The sequence below is a fragment of the Palaemon carinicauda genome, chromosome 27 (genome assembly GCF_036898095.1).
Source record: "Palaemon carinicauda isolate YSFRI2023 chromosome 27, ASM3689809v2, whole genome shotgun sequence".
Classification (NCBI taxonomy): Eukaryota; Metazoa; Arthropoda; class Malacostraca; order Decapoda; family Palaemonidae; genus Palaemon; species Palaemon carinicauda.
In genome coordinates, this window is record NC_090751.1 from 91,363,120 (window position 1) to 91,383,033 (window position 19,914).

The 19,914-nt window shown below is 43.7% G+C and overlaps 1 protein-coding gene across 1 annotated transcript in view; it reads right to left on the bottom strand.

Annotated features, from left to right (window-relative positions):
* LOC137620800 (lipid droplet-regulating VLDL assembly factor AUP1-like) overlaps nucleotides 1-19,914 on the bottom strand; it is an 88,679-nt gene that overhangs the window by 38,498 nt on the left and 30,267 nt on the right. Inside the window, exons 3-4 of the mRNA XM_068351246.1 lie at nucleotides 14,937-15,087; nucleotides 2,227-2,408 (exon numbers count right to left, since the gene is read on the bottom strand). Of these exons, the coding sequence (XP_068207347.1) occupies nucleotides 2,227-2,408; nucleotides 14,937-15,087 (333 nt within the window). The remainder of the gene's footprint in view (nucleotides 1-2,226; nucleotides 2,409-14,936; nucleotides 15,088-19,914) is intronic.

Below are 19,914 nucleotides of genomic sequence, written 5' to 3' on the forward strand. Positions count from 1 at the left end.
CATCACTCCCTGCAGAGCCTAACTTACCCTGGTTTTCGCCGCTTGCCGAAGAACCTGAAACACCGGCCCACGAAGGGGGCGAAGACACAGAAACAACATTGCTACACCATAAGGGGTCATCGGAGGAAACGTGCCCCCCAAGCACAAGGGCCGAGTCTCCAGAGCTCCCTGACACAGCACTACCAGGCTCTTCACTAGCCCGAGAAGGTCCCGCAACTCCCACTTCACACTCACCAGACTCCCGGAGAAGAACGCCCGGTTCTTTCCCCACAACGGACTTACCTCGTCCCCTTACTCTGGGTAGGGGAAGGAGAGACAGAAGCCCCGTCGGACCGTTCACTGGGCGACGGTAGCGGCGAAGAAACACTAGATTTTCTGGGTGAACGTTTCGACGATTTCTTTTTCTTCGTGCCGTAACGCACCCACTGAATTTCACTCCAACCAAGACACTCAAGGCATGTATCCGAAGGCGAACAAACTTTGCCCCTACAGGAAGAGCAAAGGGAGTGAGGATCCACTTCAGGTTTGGAGAGGAACGCTCCACACGATTTTCCCGCTCTAGGCCCAGGACAACGGCGGATCTGCTCCATAACACACAAACACAAGACACAGGAACGCAGGGAATCAAAGGGATACACTTGGGAAGCACAAGGAAGGGTAGTGAAGTCATAGGAACACAAGGGATAAGCACAAGTTACCACGCGGTAAACACGTGGGACACATGCGGCGTACACAAAGGGTCGAGAGAGACGAGAGCGATGTGGTGTCACGTCGCGACCAGAGAACTTACTGACGCTCACGACCCAAGCGGACCTCGACCTAGCGCAAAAGCTACCCTCGGGGCACGTTCTCTTACTCCCGAGTTAGCCCTTCATAGAAAACGGGTTTAGGGTATACTACACAAAACTCTGGTCGGTAGAGACGAGATTACAGGTAACTCCTAAGAAAGTAGTTCGAGGTAAGTATTCGTGTTGGAACAAACACATATTAAACAATCTCACCAACCATTACAGTCACACCCCCTTCCTTCAACATCTCAGCTCTCACACCATCCATACCAGATGCTTTTCCTACTCTCGTTTCATCTAGTGCTCTCTTCACTTCCTCTCTTGTAATCTCTCTCTCTCTTATTCTCATCTCCCATCATCGGCCCCTCAACACCTGCAACCGCAATTAGATCTGCTTTCCTATTATCCTCAACATTCAGCAAACTTTCAAACTATTCTGCCCATCTTTTCCTTGCCTCCTCTCCTTCCATCAACCTTCCATTTCCATCTTTCACTGTCTCTTCAATTCTCGAACCAGCCTTCCTTACTCTCTTCACTTCTTTCCAAAATTTCTTATTCTCTACACATGAATGACCCAATCCCTGACCCCACCTCAGGTCAGCCGCCCTCTTTGTCTCAGTTACCTTGCACTTTACTTCCAAATTTTTCTCGCTATATCTTTCATACTTCTCTACACTATTACTCTGAAGCCATTCTTCAAATGCCCTCTTCTTCTCTTCCACTTTTACCTTCCCTCCTTCATTCCACCATTCACTGCCCTTCCTCATGCTGCCTCCAACATACTTCTTGCCACACACATCACATAAAATCCCAACAAAATTTTCTTTTAATAACTTCCACTCCTCTTCTAAATTACCAGTTTCTCTTACTTTCACTAGGTCATCTGCCATTTTCAACCTTTCTTGATATTCACTTTTTACCTACAGTTTTATTAACTCTTCAACCCTCACTAGCTCCCTTTTACATGCCCCCACTCTATTCCCCTACTCTTTTTCATTCCAACAAAAAATTATCAGACATACCTTTAGCCATATCCCTAAACACATGCACGTCTTTCAATCTTCCAAACATTCTTTTAGTTACCAACACAATCCATAAAAGCTCTTTCTACCACTCTTCCATTTGCCCCTCTTACCCATGCATACTTGTTTTTATCATAGTTAATCATATATTCAAATTATATATCATTGTTAACCAAATTATGTATCAACATAAAGACCCTAATACATAAGTAGGGGAATATTTCACACCAAAAAAGGTATTCCACGGTACTGCACTGTACTAAATAAAAAATTTCTCAAAAGATGATAATTCTGTCTTCTGTGATTACCTTTGAATTCAAAACAGTGAAAATTATTTGGGGATTCAAGTACGAAAACTGTGAGGCAACAAAGTATGAATATTGACAGAGTAAATTAAATATAAAGCATAAACTTACTTCATAAGAGCAAGTGTACCACTTGTGGTGGCTCCCTCAGGATGCATAAGAAGAGGAGGGTTACGCGAATCGCTGAGGTACGTTCTTGCATTGGTTCGAAGTATTTCTCGTCCTTGTGTCACTCCAAGGTCACGGTAGCATAGTAACATAGACAGCGCTGCTGGGAGATCATACACACTAGGCTACAAATAGAACAAAAGAATTCTGTTTATCTAATAGATTCAGAGTTCACACATGTGAGAGCAGATAGATAATCACCTGTTCCAAGTGATTCTCGATAGTTATCTTCATTTTCTTACATATAAAGCACTAATATACAAAAGCCTTTAATACTAATAAACATACCAACAACAAAACTTGAAAGATATATTACATTCATCACAAAAGGCTTTCAGTTTTACTGGACAGTGAAAATAGATAATCAAGTACCAACACCAATAGCTATCATGAAGGGCTAATGAAAACTAGAATAACTTCTAAATCACTTAAGCCTTCATGACTATCAGAACAGATTAACTAGTTGATGAATGGCACTTAAAACATGCAGGGTAGAAATTATATAATGCATATTTAGTATTAAACTTTGGCCTTACAACAGCAACTGTCATACATTTTATCTGTACAGAAAAAGATACTTAACCATCTCAGGGGCCATATCTAAAGGTTAAATTTTTAAGGTTTTAGTTCCAATTTTATCAGAACGTCAGCCAGGAAAGCCCCACACCACACTGCGGTACCCTACCACAGCAGTTACCTCCCGTGAAAAACAGCTTAAACTTATCGGCCGAAGCAGGCCATGGTCAGCTGTCTATGTGAATGCTAGGAAAGCACACTAGTTGTAACCGAATAACCTAAGTTCTAAAAGGCCCCATTAAGGATTCCCTTTATATTTCTTGGATGTTTTAGCTTTTAATCCATTATTCATATATGTAATGATCATATAATTTTTTATTTTCTTATGATCTCTTCACTCCTTTTTTTTTAACAGATGGTAAAGGCAGGTATTTGAGTCAGTAGACTCCTGCCTGGCAAATTCAAGTCCATTTTGCTTGTGATATGGTAAGCTCTGCGAGTTCAGCAATGTAACCCAAAAGTCTTATTAGGTGCCTTATGATAAATATACAACCTTGTTTTATAAGAATGTAAAAACATTACGAACATTGTAATAAATAATTGTTAATCATTGGTGCTGAGCTTCCCTTACATTGCCTTCTTCATTTCTTTGTTTGTTAAAAAGCGAGGGTCTGTTCTATTGTTTTAAGACCAATACTATCCAAACATGCTTGAAAAAAATCTCTTTTTCCAATTTCCTAAACTAATCCTTAAAACTTAGGTATCATAGATACCATAAAAAAACCATTCAACATATATCTGGAATGATCACTTCCTTCCTGGTCTGGATCACACTGCATAATTATCACCAACTTAATAGATATGCTTCAACAGGGTCCATTTCCAGAAGCAAATTCTCCTTGAGGTTTGTTCTAACAAAACTTTTTCCACTGTAATTGATTCTGGGTCCTTCTAACAGGATACTGTACTCCATGAGAAAGTCCAAGATTTTTATTGCTATTACAAAGTAGTTTAAGGAGACTTCCGAGTCCCACTGATATCATCTCATAGGATTTGTCTGAAGGATATGTTCTTATGTGGGAATAAAAAATTAAATATCATTAAGTTAAATAAGTAGAATGAGAAGAATCAAATAGGAATGCATACAAAACACCAGACAGCAATAAGCTTGAGATAAGGGGTGCTATATTAAACATTAGTAATGTTAATAATAGCCTTAACTAAGCAAACACTTAAGCAGTAACCATCCCAAAAAAAGAGTCCAAGATATATCTTCGCTTAAACAGATTCTTCTGAATCTGCCCACCTTGGCTATGAAATGACTGGATACTCAGTGAAACAGCCCATTTGCAAAGTTAGTTAAATAGGTAATAGGTTGGCCAGGGCCCCACCCACCCATTGAGATACTACTGCTAGTGTTATGGGGCCTTTTAACTGGCCAGACAGTACTACACTGGATCCTTCTCTCTGTGACGGGCTGCCAACGCAAGAGCCCGTGTCTAGCAAAATGCTGGGCAATCTACCAAGCAAGCAAGCAAGCTTCACTCTGGTTACGGTTCATTTCTACTTTGCCTACACATACACCGAATAGTCTGGCCTATTCTTTACATATTCTCCTCTGTCCTCATACACCTGACAACACTGAAATTGCCACTGCACTGTATTGTTCAGTAGTTACTTTCCTCTTCCTAAGGGTAGAAGAGACTCTTTAGCTATGGTAAGCAGCTTGTCTAGGAGAAGAACACTCCAAAATTAAACCATTGTTCTCTAGTCTTGGGTAGTGCTATAACCTCTGTACTATGGTCTTCCAATGTCTTCGGTTAGAATTTTCTTGCTTGAGGGTATACTTGGGCACACTATTCTATCTTATTTCTCTTCCTCTTATTTTGATGAAAGTTTTTTTTGTATATATAGGAGAAATTTATTTTAATATTGATACTGTTTTTAAATTTTTAATTTTCCTTATTTCCTTTCCTCAATGGGCTATTTTCCCTGTTGGAGCCCTTGGGCTTCTAGCTTCCTGCTTTTCCAACTAGGGTTGTAACTTAGCAAATAATATTAATAATAATAATATAACAAATTTGTAAGTACCGTATTTCCCGTGTCATAAGATGCTACAAGTGGTAAGACACACCCTTAAATTAGCAAGGCAGGTTTTGGAAAAAAAAAATGAGGATTTCAAAAACTTCTTAGGAGCAATTCCTAGTCAGTGACGGGGATGCTCCATTGCACACTAGTAAGGCACTGCGAGACACAGGAACACAGAGGAAAAAGGATAAGGAATAGCACAAAGGGACCACGTGGGAACCGCGTGGGACTCAAAAGGGGTCAGGGATACAAAGGGTCGCACTAGGTAAGGAGAGCGTGTCGGGATGTTATTGCGATGCGAACAGAAAACTTACTGGGGATCGAGACCTGAGCAAGCATGCTCTCTGACCAGCGGTCGCCTCGTGGCGCGTATCACTCCACCAGAGGTTACCCCGCATAGAAAACGGGAGTAGGGTAAACTACACAAAATTCTGGTCAGTTGGGAGGAGATCCCAGATACTCCTAAGAAAGTAGTTCGAGATAAGTACTCCGTGTTGGAACAAATTTAAGTTCATATCAATTAGTTATATGCTGATTATCCCAATTTTATTAGATATTCATTTAAGAAACAACTAAACCCGTTCGTAGTTTCCACCACAAATATATGTTTAATCTTAGTCTTTGTTGTTTCAAGTGTTGTTTACATAAAAGCAGTGTTGCCAAATGTTCTTGATAACTGTTTGGTAAAAAATTAAAATTTCAGTAATATTTCTCAAGCCTGCAAATTTTCACACAAAATGTAATCATTGATCAAAGAAGTCTAGAAATTATTTTAGGTGGAATACTATTGTTAATCTAGGTCTAATTACTATTTTGCTAAACTTGGTAATCCTGCGCTCTCCTAACAGTGAGAAGCATTTTTTTCCAAGGTAGTATTCAGTTACTGTCTCTTCGTATTATTTTGGAACTCGGGCAACAAATTCATTATCAAATTATTGCTTTATTACGAAATATCAACAAAATAAAAGAAAATAGATATATACTGCATAAACGACTAATATGTCATAGCGTTGTCTGCTACGAGACCACTAGTTGGTATGTTTGCTTGTAGAAGTGAGTTGGCGAATCAGCTGATCACCAAAACAAAAAAATAATTTGCTACTCTACTTCATTATGAAATTTATCATAAGAATAAACGAATTTATTACACACAAATGATAATTGTAGGTTTATATTTAATGCCTCGGGATTTTGGGTGCTTGCATGTCAATGGTTGGGTGTTTGAGGGGTGTGAAACTCCAATATCCAACTTTTTCTTAGTGTTAAGACGCAGGGTGATTTTGTGGGGCATTTTTCAGGAAAAAAAAGGTGCGTCTTATGACACAGAAAATAGGGTAATTTGTATTTTTCCTGGTATACAAACCTGGAACTATTTATAGGGTATGCTTTCGCCGTAGCTGAAAGAAGAGCCATGATAATTCTAGTGAGGGGTAACTACCCCATCCGCTAGTTAGCGGGTGGGGGGTGGGATAGACTGGCTACCCCGCTCACTCACGCCTCTCGACTGAGTAACCAGTTTGCTTTATGGCAGGACTTCTCGGGAGACAGGGTGGCAGGCCAATTTGTATGAATAGCTCCAGGTTTGTATACTAGGAAAAATACAAATTACTTACAAATTTGTTATTTGTTCAGGGGTAGATACAAACCCTCCACTATTTATAGGGTGACTTACTCTTGGGAGGGAGGAAGTCCTCACCAACTGGACTTGGTCATGACCCGGGGTCCTCTCTATTTCGATCTGTGATCGATAGTAGAAGGGACCCTACCCTCGCTAAAATCAAATGCCGATATGAGGTAATACCCTGATAGCAGCCTGCAGAAGCTTGTGTGTGAGTGGAACTAACAGTGTGGGTTGTCTTTAACATAGGAACTTGAGTACAAAACCTATTGTTCTTAAAGAATTACCCAATACCCTCCCTCAAAAAGGTATTGGGGACGAAACAAAAAATTCTTACTTGCAGCGAGGGTAGGTCAGCTATGCTAAGGCTTAAGGAGCTGTTTTCCCCAGAGGTAAGAAGGTGAAAGGAAAAAAGGAGCCAGGCATTCTTACTCATTCATACCAGACTAATCCGGGTAGCCTCAGTCCTCAACCCTCTACTACTTGTCCATCAAGGAGCCTGAGGTGTTTAGAACATTTGTTGTGCGACCACCACAGAACCAATGGAAAAGGTCTCCATGTTCTTGTGGGTTACGTCTTTGCAGGTAGTGGGCTGTGAAGGTCGACTGACGCTTCCACATGCCCACTTAAGTATCTGCACCACAGAGTAGTTTCTTGAACACCAGGGAGGTAGCAACGCCACTGATGTTGCGAGCTCTGGGTCTTAGGATGGAGAAGAGTCTAGATTGAGAGTAACCTCGATTGCCTTCTGATCTCAGAGGGGAAGGAAATCCTTGAGGTCCTCCTCTTGACCTTCCCCGTGCTGGTCAACAGTGCCAGCGCATGGGGGGCGAGCTGGTATCGTTCTTTTAAGATAACCCCACAGACTCCTCACTGGGTAAGACCCCAGTTGATGGATTTTCGGTTACCGAACGAAGACACTTTGTTCGAAATGGGCTGCACCTAGAGTACAGCACACTCTGATTTTGAGTCTTAGCAATCCATTCAAGGACGCCGCTGAGGATTATTTCTCCCCGTCTCCTAGAGTAGGAGACATCAGAAGATGTATCATACAACACACTAAATCTCTTGGTCAAAAGCCCAAGTGAGTAGAAAGTCCGTCTTCCGTGTAAGGAAGCGATCTGCTGCCGGGCATAAGGACCCAAACCGCTTTCCTAGGAAAAGGTTGAGATCCGACGGGGGGCAAGTTAACTCTCACGTAAAGGCACCGATGGGAGAGAATCCCCTTCCACGACATCAGTCACAAAGGACCTAACACTTTGCCTAGAAGACCGACGCTGAGGTGTCTGAGGTGCCTAGACATCTTTTCCGTAACTTGTTGCGAAAGGCCTCTCTGAGAGGGGTGGTGTAGGATCGTCCCAAGCGTGAAGTTGAAGCAAAGCTACGGCTTAGAAAAGTATTAGCATGAGGCTGCTTGGAAGATCGTGGCGTGGAGGAAGATCCCTTGGAACTAAGTCAAGAGCTGTAGAAGGTCCGGGAACCATTCTGCGGGTTGCCATAGCGAAGCTATTGGAACTCCGTCAGGGGCTGCAGAAGGTCCGGGAACCATTCTGCGGGATGCTACAGCGAAGCTATTGGAGTCATTGATAAGATCTTGCTTATCCTGACTTGGCTGAGGACTTTTTCACCAGACCGAATGGGGGGAAAAAAACAAGGCACACCTCTAGGCCGCCCCACCGATCTTGGAATACATCTTGTTTGAGGGCCTGGTGTACCGGGACTGGGGAACGGTTGAGTGGGAGCCTGAAGATCAGGGCGGCTGCCAGCATAACCACAGTCGGGGACCTCATAAAGTTAAGACTTTGTTGGATACAAGATGATTCCATGACACTAGGAGCCCGCTATCTGGGTAGTTTTGCAAGCACATTCCTGTACCAGGAATGACGCGAGCAGATGGGGGCAACTAGTTGTCCTCTGTCTATCTGAGGGTTCGTTCTGCTAGATGGTTCTCTAAGAGAGGTGAATGCTGGTACCTTTCTGAATCGGGCCAACGGACGAGGCTGGAATGGTGCGGCATATGCCCACCCCCTGTCTTTTGATGTCTTAAAGAGAGTATCAGATCCAGAGGGAAGACGAGAAGACAGGCCTCTTTGCAGAAGCTCTCGTCTGCGGATTGTCCAGCGGTGAGGGGGGAGAGTTCATGGCAATAAACACATCTCGAGATGATGTCGAGATGTGTAACAATTGCACGTTCTTGCAACGAAGGGGAACAGCTTGTTCTCCCTCCAACAAACACTAATCCAGTGTGGTTGGCCGAATAAGACCGATACCAACCGGTAAACCAGTTAATCAGTACTGTACAGCTTATGTTATAATGCGAATCTCTATACATGTAAAGATCGCTTTCCCGACAAGAGACTGTACGGTGATCACCAAACGCATCCAACCAAACCCAAGAGGGGATTGAGATGCATCTTCAATCTATTGTTGGGTGGGTAAAGAGCATAAGTCTACTATGAAGTAGTAACACCAAACTGTGAGCATGACAAGCATACATGCATAGTTGGACTTAAAAGTCATGTCCGGAACTCAGTTGGAGAACGTTGAAAACCTTCGTAACGGAAGTTTCCCTTTCTTAGGACAAAAAACATTCGTACTTTTCCGTCTCCGATCAGTAAACTAGCATTTATATTAAATGTTCCCTACAAGGGAACAGATATGCTTATGAGAAGTTTCCAGCCAAAGCCTTTGTAGGAGACTAAGATTTCCGATCGGGGGAAAGGAAAAAATGCCTATAAGGAGGCAGAACGTAAATGCCGTATGTCTGGTTACAGGAAAGTAGCCAAGTAATGTACTGAATAACCTGGTTTCAGTAAGGGATATAAATATGCAACTTAATAGAACGGAGTTCTAATTGCAAAATGTATATAGCCCTTATTGGCAGAAAGATCTCTTGCACGCATATACAGTATGTACTTGTCCATTTGCGCTAGCGCATACGTATTCTCTGCCTCCAGGAAACGTTTGCAACGAATCTGGTTGCGGGAATAATGTATGTGCAATGAATCGCAACATTATTGCCGAAGGAATTTTCATCGTTGACTAACTGTAATATTTTCTTGAATGAGAGCGAACATGTTCTCAAACAAAATATACAGTTATAGAAGCGATCATTTCCCCTTTGGTTTACCCCTCCTCTTTATGTAAGGGGCTAGCCAGTGTTCATTAACGTTTGTCTGGTCATCTGTGGGTGGGGTTTGAAACGTTCGTAAACGTAATGAAAAGTTGCCCACGCTATTTCTATCATTCTTTTAACGTCAGCTAACAATGTTCCTTCGGGACTAATTGTTCGAAACAATAACCTTGTAAGGATAGAATAAAAAGTCTCAGAAGCCAATCGTGTCAAAAGGCAAGTCGTTTTACCCAGGGTACCATGATGGGGGAGGCTGTCTCCATCAAACGGTAGAACCGAGTTTAAGACAATAACCTCGCGGTTTTGTCTTGGCTAGAGCGCATGCTCCGGGACGGCTTACGGCCTTCATGAAGTTTTAACAACACCCATTGAAGTTCTGTAAAAACTTCTCAGGAACGAGTCTCACGAAAAGTGTGAAGTCTCGTATGTGGGGGTTTGCTTCAAGAAGGCCAAACATAATTGCCATTGACCGCTTACCCGAAGGAGTTGCCATCGTACACTTTCTCGCTGGTGAGAAAACTACCATCTACATCAGGCAAGGCCTGCCAGGGGAAATGAACTGGAATGTAAAGAATTTTTCATTCCCCGATCATTTCTGTCTGCTAACCAAACCACTCGAAGTGGGAAGGTGAAGGGAAGATGACGGTGGTTCGTTCGACAACAAAAGGATTGGTGCTGGCGAAACCAGACTAGCTGATATAGTAATCAGCTGGGAATGTAAAGTGACGTAACAAGTCACACCTTTGGAAGACCTATCCTGTGTGTGGGGGGGACCATAGAGTTTTCAGAAAAAAAAAAACTGGATCGCGGAAACCAAGAGATTCGGATGAGAACCTAGGGGTTCAGAAACTTTTTGTGAATTCCTTTTTCACGTCCTTAAGGGAAGTTGTGCTGAGAACCCGCAGGAACTCTGTCGCTGATTCCTGATGGAATTTTCAGGAATCGTGTTACGTGACCAGGACCCAAAGGAACTGTGTCATAGTTACCTATAGAGATTCGGAAACCCCTATTATTATTATTATTATTATTATTATTATTATTATTATTACTTCCTAAGCTACAACCCTAGTTGGAAAAGAAAGATGCTATAAGCCCAGGGGCCCCTACAGGGAAAATAGTCCAGTGAGGAAAGGAAACAAGGAAAAATAATACATTTGAAGAACAATGACATTTAAATAAATATTTCCTATATAAACTATGAAAACTTTACCTAAACAAAAGGAAGGGAAACGAGATAGAATAGTGTGCCCGAGTGTACCCTCAAGCAAGAGAACTCTAACCCTAGACAGTGAAAGACCATCGTACAGAGGCTATGGCACTACCCAAGACTAGAGAACAATGGTTTTATTTTGGAGTGTCCTTCTCCTAGAAGAGCTGCTTATCATAGCTAAAGTCTCTTCCATCCTTACCAAGAGGAAAGTAGCCACTCAACAATTACAGTGCAGTAGTTAACCCCTTGGGTGAAGAATTGTTTGGTAATCTCAATGTTGTCAGATGAATGAGGACAGAGGAGAATATGTAAAGAATAGGCCAGACTATTCTGTGTATATGTAGGCAAAGGGAAAGTGAACAGTAACTAAAGAGAAGGATCCAATACAGTACTGTCTGGCCAGTCAAAGGACCACATATCTCCCTAGCAGTAGTATCTCAACGGGTGGCTGGTGCCCTGGCCAACCTACTACCCTCTGTCATAAGAGTTAAACTCTTGATGACGATGGGTGCGTGCGAACAATTCAAGGGACGAGTTCGAAAACTCTGTCATGAGAGTAAAACTCTTGTGCACTCGTGAACACTTCGCGCAACGAGAGTTCGAAATACTGTCATAAGAGTTGTTTGCGCACTTCTACTGATTGCGTGTGCCTAGTTGTTCGTGCGTGCTAATATGGCTGGGCGTGCGCGCCAATATGGTCGTGCGTGCGCGCCAATATGGTCGTGCGTGCGCGCCAATATGGTCGTGCGTGCGCGCAGTGTTGGTCATGTGCGCCACATCGCCTTTGCTCGCCAATTCGATTGTTGTGCGCCCCAACTTGGTCGTACGCAACACATCGGGTGTGCGTGCCAAATTAATCGTGCGCGCCACATCAGCCGTGAGCGCCAATTTGGTCGTACGCGCCACATCGGCCGTGAGTGCCAAATTGGTCGTGCGCGCCAATTTGGTTGTGCACGCCAATCCGGTCGTGCGTGCCAATTAGGTTGTGCGCGCCAATCCGATCGTGCGCGCCAATCCGGTCGTGCGCGCCAATTTACGCGCGAAAGCTCTCAGTGTAGCGAGAGTACTCACTACTACATTCACCGGAAGGTTCACAATAGCCTGTGTTGTGTGAGCGCAAACAATCTACACAACGAGAGTCCGCAAACTCTGTTATATAAGTACTGTATGGCTATAATCACGAGAACCCAAAGGTTCAGCGTGAACTGCGTTGTGAGACCCCGAAGGCTCAACGCAAACGAATAACGGCAGTTTCTCTGTCATGAGACCTCGAAGGATCAGCGTGACTAAGGGTACGTGAGACCAAAGGCCTAACTTAGCCTGTGTTGCGAGACCCCGAAGGGTCAGCGCAACAAGAAACCCAAGTTTCCCTGTCACAAAACATCTAAGTGTCGGAGTAACTAAAGTTACAAGAGCCGAAGGGTTCTGCGTAACTAATGTTACGAGACCCCGAGGGGTGAGTGTAACGAGAAACCGAAGTTTCCCTGTCACAAAACACCAGTGTCAGTGACAGGGGTCTCGTAACATTAATTAACGAGACCCCGAAGGATTAGCGTAACGAGAAACCGAAGTTTCCCTGTCACAAAACACCAGTGTCAGTGACAGGGGTCTCGTAACATTAATTAACGAGACCCCGAAGGATTAGCGTAACGAGAAACCGAAGTTTCCCTGTCACAAAACACCAGTGTCAGTGACAGGGGTCTCGTAACATTAATTAACGAGACCCCGAAGGATCAGCGTAACGAGAAACCGAAGTTTCCCTGTCACAAAACACCAGTGTCAGTGACAGGGGTCTCGTAACATTAATTAACGAGACCCCGAAGGATCAGCGTAACGAGAAACCGAAGTTTCCCTGTCACAAAACACCGAAGTGTCAGAGGGACTAAACTTATGAGAGCCCAACGGTTCAGCGTAACTAATGTTACGAGACCCCGAAGGATCAGCGTAACGAGAAACCCAAGTTTCCCTGTCACAAAACACCAAAGTGTCAGAGTAACTAAAGTTACGAGAGCCCAAGGGTTCTGCGTAACTAATGTTATGAGACCCCGAATGATCAGCGTAACGAGGAACCGAGGTTCCTCTGTTACGAGACCCCGAAAGGTCAGTGTGATTGATGGTACAAGTTCCCGAAGGCTCAACGTTACCATCGTTACGAGAGCCCGAAGGTTCAGCGTAACTTAAACCCAAAAGTTTCAATCGGAGTCCCAAAGGACTCCTACTGTCATGAGCACCCGCAGGATCAACATGACGAGAGGCCGAAGGCTCACGATTATGCCAACCCAAAGGGTGATCATAACGAGACCTCGAAGGATCAAGGAGAACCAGCAGGTTCAAAGATAACACCTCCGCATAAGAGGTTTGTTCTCCCGAAGGAGAATGTCGCTTAAGATAAGGCTCTCTCTCTCTGCCCCTGAAGGAGAACCATAAGAATACAGGGGGACCGCCGATGTCCAGTGGCGGTCTTCTCTAGAGAACGAGAGACTCGTTCCCCCGAAGGGGTAACCTGCTTTGGAGAAAGCTCTGCCACCGCCCCTGGTGGATCAGAAAACTCCTACAAGTTATTTCTCGTAAACGAGAGGGAAGTTCTCCCGAAGGAGATTGCCTAAGACAAGCTTTCTTCCAGCTCTATGGGATTAAAGCGTAGGCGTAAAATATCTCTCTCGCGAATGGGGGAGAAGTCCTCCCGAAGGAGGACATCGCCTAAGACAAGCTTTCTCCCAGCTCTATGGGAAAAAAGCGTAGGCATAAGAAACTCTCCCTGGCGAACGAGAGGGAAGTCCTCCCAAAGGAGGACATCGTCTAAGGCAAGCTTTCTCAAAAAAAAAAAACCCACAATCAAGGGAAGTCTTTGCGTGAGAAAGGCAGCATGTCCGTCCTCTCCCGAGCCATAAAGTAAAGTGGTTACTCAGCCGAGAGGTGTGAGTGAGCGGGGTAGCCAGTCTACCCAACACCCCACCCGCTAACTAGCGGATGGAGTAGTTATCCCTCACTAAAATTATCATGGGTCGTCTTTCAGCTACGCCGAAAGTATACCCTATAAATAGCAGAGGGTTTGCATCTACGCCAGAAAAAAATAATAATAATAATACTAATAATAATACTGTATAGTTCTTAAAGTGTATCTCATAAACAAAGCTGAATATTCTCTACAGACTATATACTGTCCTGTATATTAATTCGCAAACATAAATGTACAAGTGTAATTGTTAACGTCTATCTCATGTCATACTGTGTTCTGCCATAGCTTTCCTTATGACAATAGACAAAAACCTTCTGTTTGTTATTACACTTTCATGCTACCAACCATCTACTTCTATTCAACCCTTTGTTGACTGAAAACTGTCTGCTTTAAATGGGAAGCCCACCAAATCTGTTCTGGACGGGTTTTCTACAGGTTGGTTTCGTGTTATATCTCTGAGAATAGTGTAATTACAACTTGGGAAAGAATGAGATCAGTCTGGAGTAGCGAGAATGACTAAGCAATACTAACAGAATTTGAGGTAATCTTTAAGGCTGGATATGTATTTTGGTAATGGGGAAAAACCACATACAGTACATAGTTGCTTCAGGAAAGACACTATTGTAAGAAATGCTATCATAATTGACCTAATCCAATGAAAATTTTACAAAACTCTGGTCGGTTGGGAGGAGATCCCAGATACTCCTAAGAAAGTAGTTTGAGGTAAGTACTCCGTGTTAGAACAAATTTGGTTTAATCAACACTTGCTTTTTCAGAAGAAAAAACACACCAAAAGGTTGAATTAACCCAGTGAATTTTGACAAGTGACAAAGTTACCTGGATTCTGTTGTTTTTAGCAGTTGGTTTATTTGTTTTGACCAGGCATGTTAACAAAGTAAAAATAAGAGGCCTTGCAATTTTCATTAACACCCTTAACTACTGTATTCTTCTTCTAACATGCAAACTACAAGTAGTGCATTAAATACATCTCAATTATCCCATTTAGTACAAATACTTGACCACCAAGGTATATTATCAAGCATTACTAATTCTCTGATAGACTTTGAATGGCATACAGTATATGTCAAAAGATCAATACAAAATGTAAATAAAAGTATGATAAACTCACAGTTATACACGGTAGAACAATAGATACTGCGAGGTGATCAAAAGGAGTAATGTGATTAGTTGTGATGACACAACAGGATTTATCTCTCTTTTCCACCGACTCTTCTCGTACAACTAAACCCAAAATTACATACAGCACCCGCAAAACCACGCTGGAAAAATTAAAATAAATACACATTAAACTTTTTTATATACTGTAAGATTTAAGATACTAACAAACACACTCTTTATATCTAATAAAGTTTAAAAAAATTGTCTTTAAACTAAATCCAATACAACAGTTAATCCTCAATTCACTAATTTTTCCAAACAATACACAAAAAGGAAAAATATTCACAATTAATTGAGCAGGTCAACCTACATAATGTGCCTTTTTCTTGATTAGTAACTAAAGTTATTTAAAAGGGATATTCTTTCAGATATAGCTAGATCGGCCATACAATCTCTTATCAAGAAATTCAACTAACAGTAGATCTTATTTCTCATTTTATTCTTATTTTATGTTTGTTTGGGTTCCCCCACGTCCCTCAGTGTGAGGCACCTCGTATATTCACCAGAGAGTTGCTAATGCATCTTCCGGTGTATTTTACATCTTCCAGTCTTGGATGGTCTGGGTCATGAGCTTGTAGGAGAGGCACTGCCCTCATTTGAACGAGTACTTGCTGGCCTACTCTCCTTTTGCCATAGGTACACGAAAGTGGGATTAGTTTGAGGTATTATCAACTATAACTCAGGTTCGTTTTCGTATGAAAGTCAAATCACTTTCATTATTCAAAATTTATTACAATACTGTACATGGATACAAGCACTCATCATTTACATGGAAACCTAATCTTTGGGTGGAATGTAATGTCTAAGCATCTTCCATCCTACACAGAAAAGACAGCTTCCTGGTCATTTATGAGAGTAGGGGAAGATCACCAGTAAACACCTGTATAGTATAGCATGTTGTATTGAGGTAGACAGGGGACCTGTCTGGGTATGGTGTGTATGTGGCTATGCTCCAGGATATTCCAAGAAAACTTGGTAAATTATGAATCGCAAACTGAGGCAGTAACCTGACATTATACAGTATGTCCTACACCCTGCCTTAAGAGTAAAGATGGCTGTCATAGCACAAGTTACGCTGTTAAATAACACACCTGCACGTGGCCTGACCAGTCAGGAAACAGGCCATGTCTGTGTAAAAGGAGGAGGCAGTAAATAGGAAGGACAGTTATTAGCTATCATTCAACCTTTCATTAGCATAATTCTTACAAGATATGTTGCTCTTGTCTAAGAGAAGCTAGGATCAATACCCAACTTGTTAGTAACCTCCTTATTCTGGTTAGAATAATTCCAAATAATTGTGGGCAACCTCCCAGTAAAAAAGACCAAAGTAACTTGGCAAGGACAGGTATTTGACTTTAGTACCCTTCACCAAGGTCACCAGAGTTCCTGAAAGTTCCCGAGACTCCTATCCATTCCATTGATGAAGTGATGGTCGCCTACAAGGGTACAAGGGCTGGTAACCTTCGCCAGTATGTAGCCAAGAAGCCTGACAAGTGGGGCTACAAGTTGTTCTGCCGCTCCAGCGTGGATGGATTTGGGAATGATATTCTTATGTACCAAGGGGAGACAACCTTTGCCAGCCACCCTACTCTGCTGTCTGAAGAGGAGAAAGCCATGTCTGTGACTTCAAAGTTTGTTGTCTCCCTTGTAAAGACCATCAAGGACCCCAGTCACGCAGCAGTGTATGCAGACAACTACTTCACCAGTGTAGGGTTGGCCAAGTACCTGAGATCAGAATATGGATGCCGGTATGTGGGAACTGCCAGGGAAAACCGAGTTGGACATCCCCCATGAAGTCTGTGAAGGAGATGAGCAAGAAGACGATGCAAAGGGGCACACTGGACCACGTCTCTTCTGATGGCATCCTTGTTGCAAGATGGAAGGACAACAGCGCTGTGACAATCTTGTCCACTGATGTCGGTGTCGAGCCCATGGGAACAGTGAAGCGGTATGACAGGGCACAGAAGAAGAAGGTTCCCATTCCTTGCCCATCTGCCATCCAGATGTACAACAACCACATGGGTGGCATCGACAAAAGTGACATGTTGACACACCTCTACAAGACCCCCTTCAAAGCAAAGAGATACTACATGAGGCTCTTTGCTTACCTCCTGGACCTGATCATCTGCAACGCTTGGATTTTGTACAAGAGGGAGTGCTTGGCTTTGCTGGAGAACTCAAAGCCCCTCAAGGACTTCCGACTGGATATCTCAAATTGGCTGAGAAGTTTCAAGACATCGAACTTCAAGATCACTAGGAATTCTCTTGGCACCAGGGATGTCGCTTTGCCAAAAAGGGGCCAACAGGCAGTTGTGCCAAGTGTAGAGTCACGCCAGGATGCCACTACCCTACGCATGCCAAAGCATGTCACCATGAAGCAGACCTGCAAGTTCTGTTCTACTGCAGGCCACATCCACAGATCCCACTGCATGTGTGAGGAGTGCAAGGTGGCCCTTTGCCTCACTGAAAGTTAAAATTGTTTTGCTCTGTTCCATAAGATTTCTAAGTAATTTTTTTTGCTCTTTTTCACTAGATTTTTAAGTAAGTTTTATATCTCTTTTTTCAATTATGCGTAAGGTTTAATATATTTTGTACATTTTCATAGTATCTTTGTATTTTTATCGTATTTTTGTATTCATTGTATATTGTATTTACAACGTATTTCTTATTTAACCCTTTTACCCCCAATAGACATACTGGTACGTTTCACAAAACTCATCCCTTTACCCCCATGGACGTACCGGTACGTCCTCGCAAAAAACTGTTTTTTACATTTTTTTTTGCATACTTCTGATAACTTTATGAGAAACTTCAGGTATTTTCCATAATAATGAGACCATCCTGACCTCTCTATGACAAAAATTAAGGCTGTTGGAGCAATTTAAAAAAAAATGACAAATTCGAAGATAATTTGTATTCTTCCTAACCATACAAACCTTAGCTATTTACAAAGGGGGGGGGTTACCTTTTAGCGTAGCTGAAATGGCGAGCCATTAGAATTTAACGAGGGTGTATTACCCCCGCGCTAGTTAGCGGGGGGGGGGGGTAGGGGAGTGGTAGCTAGCTACCCCTCCTCCCCCTCACACACAGGTGAATACTCACTTTCACTTAGAGATAGGACTTGTCTTGGGGGACAGGGCTGGTGGGCAAATATGTGTAAATAGCTAAGGTTTGTATGGTTAGGAAAAATACAAATTATCTTCAAATTTGTCATTTGTTCCTTAACCGAAATACAAACCACGCTATTTACAAAGGGTGACTTACCCCTTAGGAAGGGTGGAAAGTCCCCAGCCATACTGGCTTTGGTTTACCAGGGGACTCAGAATCCGAGTGAGTCGCACTCGAGAAAAGGAGTCCCTGCACCTCACAAGTTCCTTGCTCCGCAAGGAACCATGTGGCCTGCGTAAGCTTGTGTGTGAAGGAAGAAGTGTGACCCGTCCTAGGCAGTTGACCTGGAGTTCCAGAAGGAACTCTGGGTTAGGACGTTACCAATACCACCTCGTCAGGGTATGGGGAACGCAACAGTATTGACTCAATACTCGGAACACAAGGAAGCATGGTTTACCTGCAGAGGTTCGAGGTCTGCTATGCAGAGACCAGGATGCTGCTTCCCCGTAGAGGGGATGATGTAGAAAGAAGTAAGGGCCAGACATACTTCTTTCGTTCATGCAGACTGAAACCTGATAACAATGCCCTCAACCTTCTGCTACCTGTCCAAAAAGGACCCTGAGGTTAGACCAGCTGTTGTGTAGCCACCACAGAACGATAGAAAACGTATCGAGACTCCTGTGGGTCACGCCCTGCAGGAAGCGGGTTGCGAAGGTCATTAGACACTTCCAGACTCCAGCTTGTAGCACCTGCGTCACAGTAGTATTACTCGAAGGCGAGGGACGTTGCGATGTATCCAACATCGTGTTGTAGGGCTATGTGACGGGGGAGGGTCTGGAGATAGGTCGAGATGAATGTCCTTGAGTCCGGGCTGAAGAGGTATACTGGTGACTCTCCCCCCATGTCCTCCATGTGCTCCCAAATCGGCTGCAACTGAGGACAAACTGCAGCTGTTCCCAGCGCTAACCTCTCGATTCCTTTACTGGCAAGAAAGAGAAGGTCTTGGGACATCAGATACAGAATGGAGACTCGAAATCTTGAATGAATCGGACCGAAGGGCCGGGACCCCCAGATTCTGAGTCTAGCCAACAACTCAGGAGCGAGCCTGAATGTTGCCTTCCCCTCTTCCTTAGAAAGGGGGGAGTCGTAAGAGACCAAGAAGATTGCTTACACACTGGCCGTGGCCAGAGTGAGCAGGAGACCCAAGGCGGAATACAATCCGAGGCCTGTCGTAAAGGGTCTTGAGAAGATCTCTTAAAGGACTAAAAGTCCGAGCCATGCTCCAAGTTGGAGGTCTTCCTCCGACTAGGGCAGGGACGATCGTAGCTTCGCATGAGCGAGGATAGATCCAGCGGGCAGGAAAAAGTTATTCCTTTAAGCCTGAAGGTCAGGGAAAGGCTGAGCGACAGGCTTCAATGCCGAGAGTGGAAAGGAGTTTCCTCCCGCTGAAAGGCAATAAGACCGTTATTGCTGGAGAAGAGGCCTCAAGGGAAGAGGTTTATCTCCCACGGCACCAACCACCTAGACTCTTCACTTTGCCTGGGAGACCCCTGTGGATGACTATCGCAGATGACGCGACCTCCGTACCGCGACTGTAGCGGGTTGTCTCTTCTTGAGGAGTAAGCGTAGTGTCTCCAGACATGAAGCCGAAGCGACGCCCCGGTTCGGGAGAGATGTCGCAGTGTGGTTGATTGAGTAGTCTGCGCCGTGGGAGAAGCTCTCCCGGGAGTTCCGTCAGGGGAAGCAGAGGGTCCAGAAACCGTTCTGCGCATAGTCCCAGTGGAGCTCTCCCATTGAAAGGTTGACAGACAACCTGGTCT